The sequence below is a fragment of the Amblyomma mixtum genome, unplaced genomic scaffold (assembly GCF_055824585.1).
Source record: "Amblyomma mixtum isolate Tamu unplaced genomic scaffold, ASM5582458v1 scaffold_138, whole genome shotgun sequence".
Classification (NCBI taxonomy): Eukaryota; Metazoa; Arthropoda; class Arachnida; order Ixodida; family Ixodidae; genus Amblyomma; species Amblyomma mixtum.
This window is the reverse complement of record NW_028317671.1, coordinates 13,206-21,078: the sequence shown is the minus strand read 5'-3', so window position 1 is coordinate 21,078 and position 7,873 is coordinate 13,206. Positions and strand designations below refer to the sequence as shown.

The following is a 7,873-nucleotide window of genomic DNA, read 5'->3' as shown; positions in this document are numbered from 1 at the left end:
GTCATGACAAAAGCGTCGCACTGTACAGCATCCACGCCTGAAGCAAATACCGTCGCAAATGGCTATGACAAAGCAAAACGAAGCCTTTTCCTGAAAGCTAACCATCGCTTCGAACCACGAAGCTAGATGTGCGGAGCCAGTTCGGATGCAGTGAATTATTCTCGACGTTTATCCAAAAGCTCACGTCCTGAACTGTGTCCCAGTCGCTATTTACGTCATTTAGCTGTAGATGGTTCTCTCCGCAGTTACTTGAGAATATCACCAAGTTGGAGTTGTGCGTAAAGTCTACCAGAAAGACGTAAACATCGAGTGAGAACAAACTCATAGCACGCCTTTTGTCGCCATCTAGCGGGCGAGGCGAAAACCTTGCAACGTCACCCTAGTACTCGCTACTACGCTGCCGACGTTCATCGCTGCGATCCGAGCGGGCTCAGCCGCACATCTCGGTCCGTGGTTCGGACACGACACCTGGAGCTGCCTAGTAGCGTGACCCGTAACCGTGGTGGTGGTGTCCGCCGAACGCAAACGCGGGCACCGTCAGCTTAGCGTATGTGGGTGCCACGAAGGCCGCGGCCGCCTTGACCACGGGACCGCTGACCACCGGGTTAGCGTTGTAGACAGCGTCAGCGCTGGCGCCGGCCTTGGTGCCCGGCTCGTTGGTCTCGATGGTGGTGCGGAAGCCGTGCGCGTCGGCGATGTAGTTGACACGGCGGTACAGGCCATTGGCGTCCGTGTAGCCGTACGAACCGGTCTTCACGTTGTTCGAGTCGCTCTGCTCATTGCGGAACTGCTTGTTGCCGTACTCGTCCACAGTGTCGTAGCCGAAAGTGTACGGCTGCGGCGGCTGCACAGGAGAGGAGGAAAGGGAAATGAATAGACAGCGAGAACAAATTCAGGATGAAATTTATTATGTAGGCACTGTCACACGGAGCTTATCGTAAATTTCGTATCGAAACTCAGTTTCGCATTTTAGGCAGCTGACGTCGCCGACACTGTAAATCCGTTTCGATCGTGATAAAACCTCAGGGTTTGCTATCCGTTAACATATTTTTATAAGAAATGAACTGCCCCTTCAATACACACAGTTTATTGCGAATTACGCTTTCAGTACGCTGCGCTCCGTAATATCAAATAGTGTCACAGTAGCATGACTTGTGTTTATTTTGAGCAACGCCGTGTTACATTAAGTGAAGTTCTGAGTGATTGCTGGATTCTTTCGTTCTTACAAACGATTTTTCCTTGCTCATGCCTTGGCTCAGTACCCAATTTATATCGACACACTCTCCAATTTTATGATTGGAACAAAATCATCGCCGAGAAAACTCAAAGGCTATTCAACGTTATAACGTTGAGCTCTTTTTTTGTAGTACCCGACGATGCCAAAGCGACTCGGTTCCACAGTGAAAGCCGCTGGGTCAGGACATGCTAAGCTTGGAGCTGGTGCTCTGGTGTGGTCCACGTATACGTACTATCCTGCTGAAGTATGAAAGTGCAAGCACTTCTCAACACTCCGCCCGTCACTTTCAATGAATAAATGTATTTTAAGCCTTGCACACTAAATTTCCGCGGTGACAGTCTAGAAATTACTTTAGTACCCACACTGTACATTAGACTTGTATAACAATCCACTTTTCATCGTCATTTTCCTGGAATTTCATCGCCTACATTGCCTGATATACATTTGTTGTTGATGTAGCTTAGTGGATTCAGCGTTTTTTCCAGTTAACTGTGAAGTGTGATGTGTTTCAACGTTTTTTTGCTGTTCCTATTTTTCTGTTGCTTTTTGCTAATCTTAGTTTGTAAAGCGCCGCACGCGACTTGCCGCTACCTGCCAGGCGCTGCCATACAAGCCCAATGAGGCTTCGGCAGGCCTGAATCTGTAAAATGTCTTTGCAGTGCAGAATAAACTGATTGATTGATTGATTGATTGATTGATTGATTGATTGATTGATTGATTGATTGATTGATTGATTGATTGATTGATTGATTCTATGCCCACCTGGATAGAAATAAGGAACAACGTCTTTAAAAGCGTGCACAGATTGCGTGGTCACATATAGCGCACATTGCATACATATTTCCGTAGAAATGAGGGCGGTTTATTAAAGTTATGAAAACGAACTTGGAGGACTAGGGAGAAGAAGAGGAAGCTGAAGTATATTAAAAAATCTATAGAATACTGGTGCTTCTGTGCACAATCTATGGGAGTGTATTTCTACAGCCCTTGCGCCCGGCACTTCGGATGTGTATCAGCAAATTTGTGTCCTGTTTGAAAGGTCATTGCGTAAACGTCATCACCCTGTTTCGGGAACTGACTTAAAGGAGAGCAATATTAGCATTTGAGGTGTTAAGCTCCTGCATGCGGTAGTTTAGGGTTAAGCTTTCATACATGAAACTACGTTGTGAGGGGAATTATTTTGTTAGGATTAGTTTAGTTCGCTGTTCTGATCCCACAGCAGCTGTAGAGATGGCAGTCGGTGTCCTGTAAGAAGGCTGTCATTGAAGGAACAATAAACTATGTGGTATACACGACCGTTAGTGACTGCTATAAAAGTTAAGAAAACTTTCCTTAAAGGCATTGGCTATGTGGTGCGCTATGACTTCGTTGTGTCATTTTTATTAATTTCGTTATTACAGCAATAAATCCACAGTTCATGCCTCATACGGACGCATGAAGTTATTAACATCTCGACCGAAGATGTAACTGCACAGCAGTAAGCGTTAGCTGATATTTCTGTCAGCTTCAACGTAAGCTCTATTCTCTAGAGGACAGCTTATTGCCACTTAACGTCTGTTTAATCAAAATTTTCTGTCCTACTTCGCCTTACAAATAATTTGATGTGAAATCCGCCTCGCTTCGAGGCATACTTTTTATGCCCATAGAAAGCTCAATTCAAATTCTCGGTGACAGTAAAAGCGTAGGCAGGGACTGTACTGGCGCAGGACGGATAATGAGCCAGACTTACGTAGACTTTGTCGACCACAGGCGCAGCGGCGGCGGCGAACACGGGTCCACCGAATCCCCCGTGCCCGAATCCAGGGCGCAGGAAGCCGGCGTAGGCACTCGTAGCCATGCACAGGAGAATCAACTGAGGAGGGAACGGAGTGGCCAGGTTAATTTAGAATTTACTTCACGGAGACCCGTATAATTATGCCACAAAACGGGAAGATGCGCTAGTTCTAAAATTGTTCTCATTTTAATTGAAAGTGTGGTAGTCATCTGAGTCCCATTCCTTTTTCTGTGCTGATATCACTTGAAACCGTGTAATTATGTTAATATAACTATAATATACTATATATAATGTAGTATAATACTATAAAAACTATAATATAATATAAGAGTATAATGTACTCATTTCGAAGTACAAAGACGTCTTTCTGCGGCTTACTAGGGCCAATGGTTGCGAATGTCAAAAAACGTGCTATCATGCTAACAAGTAAGCTGGTCGACTAAATTTTGTCGTTAACTTCTTAACTACTACATTTATGCGCCTTACTGTGACAAGAGATTTGTAGTTCACCGATAGTAATAGCCATACCAGTTTTTTTTTAATCGAAAAAAAAAAACAGCATTCTGTTCGGCGCAAAACGTTCTGGCTACCCGTATGCGCCGAACCGAAGCTGTTGGCCAGATGAACGCACGTAGCCGCACCACGAGTATACATCATATTGTGGCGCACGAGTCACATGGTCTTCTTTGTGTTGCCCGCGCTGGAGAGCTGGAACAGCGGCTCGAGGATAATTTTCCGGATAAATCTTCACGCAGCCTATTCAAGGCATCCTTCTTGGTAGCGTACGTGTTCAACGTTAGTTGAACTATATAACCCGAGGCCATCATTTATTTTTCGTCTCTTTTCGAACCTATTCATAGTTATATTATGTATAGCTTTAAAAATAAATCGGGCGCCTTGGGACCAGCTACAGGAATGTTCTTAGCACGTTAGTTTACGATCAATCATCGTTGACTAATACCCGCCACTTGCCGTCGTGGTTGTTCAGTGGTTATAAAGTCTACAAGCTGCAAATTTTCTGGCAACCTGGGATGGCGCAACTAGCGCACGGTCACGTGACAGATCAGATGACCAGATGTTCACATTATACGCTGCGATGTTGACGGTCTACGCCATGAATCCGCCTTGGAGGGCTTCGTATAACAGCTTTCGCTGTGAAGGGTTGTTTCTTCACTGAGATTTAAGCGCACCTGAAGAAACCCAGGCGGCTGAAATTATTTCGGAGAACTCTGCTGTCCCCTTCCTCGTTGCCTACATACGGCACGGACAGGTGAACATTTATTAATTATTCGCAACCAGATGAGGCAGCCAATATTTCGGCCAATTCCAAAGCTTTAAAAGTTGGTCTGACATTTATATTTTTAACGTGTGCTTAGAACATTATGTCGCGAGTAATATTGAAGAAAGACATGTTAAGATTTATAGGAACGGTCCTATTCGCCTCCGTACCCTTTCTCCAATTTTTCACAAACCGCTAAAATAGTTCCGGCTGGCTACCATAATCATCCTATTTGGGCACTGCGGGGTTACCTTTTCTCCTTAAGCAATTACCGCAATGACCATATGTAAGTTTGACGAAGATAGAGTTAAAGAGGAGAACACGAACGGTCAAGCGCAATCGGCGAACTTAGTTTTATTCCATTCCAGTGGAAGAAAAGAAAACAATAGCTAATTTTCTTTCTTTTTTTGCCACTGGAACAGAAAAAAATACCGTAGATTGCGCTTACCCGTTCGTGTTGTCGCCTTTAACTCTGCCTCCGTCAAACCGATCATGTTGCAACTAGCCCAATCTCAAGCACTTATTTACAGAATTATTGTAAACCTGAGCACTCAGTGATTCTAAGCACCCCCGTGCCTTGGCAAACTTATTTCAGGAACAAAGGTCAAGTGCCCAGCACGAATGGGATTAAATCTCTTGGAACAGTACGTGTTTCCAGCAGACCTGATAAGTGAAAACGACATGCTGGAATTCGCATTAATCTGGTACTTCTGAAAAAAAGAAGAAAAAAAACGAAGACGATGCTATTGCACTTTGCCTATTGGAGCCCACAATATGTTTTGCCGCATTTCGCTCAGTGTTCTTTTCCGCAGTCTGCCCCTAACTCTGTCGGGTTCGTGTCTTTATCACGCTGTTTATATAGCTGTGTTATAGATATCTTAACCTTAGTGGTTAACATAGCTATCTCTTAACACGGGCGACAAATTTCCTTATAATTAGTGCGTGCTCTTTGAAGTACATTTCGGTGATTTCTTTACCACTTTTGGAGGCACATCACACATTAACACTCGCACCTTTACGAAGCAGATATTATTTTATGATGATGAACTTCACGAAACACATTAGCAACTCACTCTATGGTCGTTCTGACGCAGCATTAAAGCTATTTCTTAAGAAAGGCCACCAAGAAACTGTACGACGGTTTAGTGCTGCACTTTATGGCCACATCACTTGTCTGAAGCGAGCCAAAGCTGTAATGTAATAGCGAGTACAGCCGTATATAAGTTTTCAATGTGCTAACGTTACATATCTAGTTTCGGTGGTCTGCAGTATTATGACCTACATCTAAATGTCTAGACCAGGGCACTCGATTTTCACTTCCATCGAAATAAGGTCACCCCGGAGAACAACGGACCTTCGAATTCATGCTCCGCAGCAGATGACCATAATCAGTGCCGCCATGGTCGATACACTGCGCAATAAAAGCTGAGGGTCTCTTTAACCGAAACAGCGATGCTTTTAGCTTGGAATTATGTCGTTAGAAAAGTCTTTCTGGTGGCGGCGTGCCTATCTCTGTTTAAAAAGCAGCTACAATTTCTCGTTTTCTCGTTGGGAGTTTTTTTTATATGAATGCCTGGCTAAAGGGTCGCGAAGCTTCCACGAGGCCTATACCACTAGATATAAAGGTCCGTGTTTTGAAAGGCTGCTGTGATAACATCTTCAGGCAGCAATAATAGCGCCGCACTTCATTCTTAAACATAGCGTTAATGTTTGACGTGACGTATGGCGCAGCTTATTGCTTCTTGCCCGTGAAGCCCATATATACGCGCAACTGAGCGCCAATGTACGTGACGCATGGTGTTGACTGTCCTGAAGACATGAAAACTCTACAGGAAGCAAAAATATCCTGCTGATAAATTCTAGCAATATATACTGAAAGTACAATTTTTGAATGTTGATTATAAACGCCCTTTTTTCGTCCCCGGTCGTCGTTTAAACGGTCTTCCATGCGCTATCGCATAATCATTTCAGGAGCAAGAAAAACTACGGTTTCGTTAACAGATCATGCAATTAGTCGATACTTTGTATCCTATTGCATGAAAGTTCCTATTGGACACGAACTACCATCTTGAATCCCTGTTTGCATCATAGTAAGATACCTTAGGCTCACACGCGGAGTCCTACCCTCTCCGAGCATACACAACCGCTGTTTCGATCTGAAATTGTTGCTAGGGCAAAGAAAACAAAACTTTCTAGACCTACATAGGTTCGTCACCACTGGTGTTTCCCTTCTACATTTCTGACCTCTGGGCGGTCAGGAGGAAAAGATCAAAGGTCCATGCAAAAATGGCAAATTTCAAGATGATAATTCACCGACGCCGATACTTCACGGCGGGTGCACATCCATGTGCGGCCGACGAGGCATAATCCGAGGCGGGCCCAGTGCGGTCGCCGAGGTGTTGTCCCTCACCTTAGCGTACATCGTGGCGCTTGTCTTTGGTGTGGCGTACTTCCGGAGATGACGGTAGGGCTGGCCGGATCCTTCCTAGGCGGGCAGCTCGCGATCGCTCACAGGGTGTAAAGAGGAGAGGTGCTCGTAGTGTCTGTGTGTGTGTGACGGGCGGCGGGACCAGGCCCCGGTTTTATACCCTGTGTGGATCACCGGGGCTGCCCTAGTTCGTAGGAAAACACCCTTCTTTTACTTTCTCTCTTTCTCGCGCCTTCGCTGCCCGTCCTCCCCTGCCACCTCCTTCGCTGCCTACCCGTTATTCACACGTGATCGCTTTGTTGAGTCTTCTGGGAGGAAGGAAAGGGTGGCGTCTAAGGGGTGGAGGGGTCACTCATCTCACGCTCGTACGAACCCCCCCCCCCCCCCCTCTTACTCTTCTACGCTCACGTCACGACGACGGACCCCCGATCTCACTTTCTCTTCTTCCCAGAGGCGCGGATGGTCATCACGCCTCTCTCCCTCTCTCCTTGCCACTGCCGCTTCCTTCCCCGCCAGGCAGGACGCGAGGCTGTGTTTGCTTTGTGCGCTGAACCGAGCGGACCCGCCGCTGTTCCGCTCGCCCGGTTCGCCTGACGCGCGATGACCGCCGTACGAGGAGGAAGAGGATGAGGAGGAGGCTTCGGATGAAATGGTTCAGAGCACGCCGGCCCCTCGTGTCGCGCCTCATCTGCGAGGCACGCTGTCTCGGCATCTTCCACGCGCTATGTGCCCTGCATACCCAACGCAGTTGCTGGTCTTCGCTGCCGTCGACGTTACCGACTAGCAGCGTCGGTAGCGGGCCCTCGCGCCGCAGCCGCTGCCCCGCGGAGGACGCGGGCCTCGCCATCTCTCGGCGTCCCGCTGCCCTGTTCGCCCCTCGTGTATGTCCGCCTAAGCCTCCCACGATGGCCGAAATTGCTCGAGAGTAATTGTGCTGCGCTTTCGTGGCACGCTACTGTTCGGAAGACGTGCGGTGGCGCGGTAAAGTAAATAACAAAAACGCTCAAATAGAATCTAGAAACAAGCCATCCTATGCGCTCATTACACCGACCGCGCTGACAAACTGAGCGAAGTAGCTGCGTGCGCAGGGTAAGTAGGAAGAACAGTGGGTGGTGAAAGGTAATGTGGCGTATAACATGTATTTCGCAATGACCT

The 7,873-nt window shown here is 46.8% G+C and overlaps 1 protein-coding gene across 1 annotated transcript; it reads right to left on the bottom strand.

Annotated features, from left to right (window-relative positions):
• Positions 1-412: 412 nt before the first annotated feature.
• LOC149324820 (cuticle protein 10.9-like) lies at positions 413-6,842 on the bottom strand. The gene is made up of 3 exons (XM_089565253.1): positions 6,701-6,842; positions 2,967-3,089; positions 413-844 (listed from the first exon to the last, which is right to left on the bottom strand). The coding sequence occupies exons 1-3, from the start codon at positions 6,710-6,712 to the stop codon at positions 479-481; spliced, it is 501 nt and encodes a 166-aa protein (XP_089421379.1). The 5' UTR covers positions 6,713-6,842; the 3' UTR covers positions 413-478.
• Positions 6,843-7,873: the final 1,031 nt, after the last annotated feature.

Coding starts and splice junctions, on each gene's coding strand:
- LOC149324820 (XM_089565253.1), bottom strand. Junction 845..2,966: donor CTGTGGTCGACAAAGTCTAC/GTAAGTCTGGCT, acceptor TCTCCTGTGCAG/CCGCCGCAGCCGTACACTTT.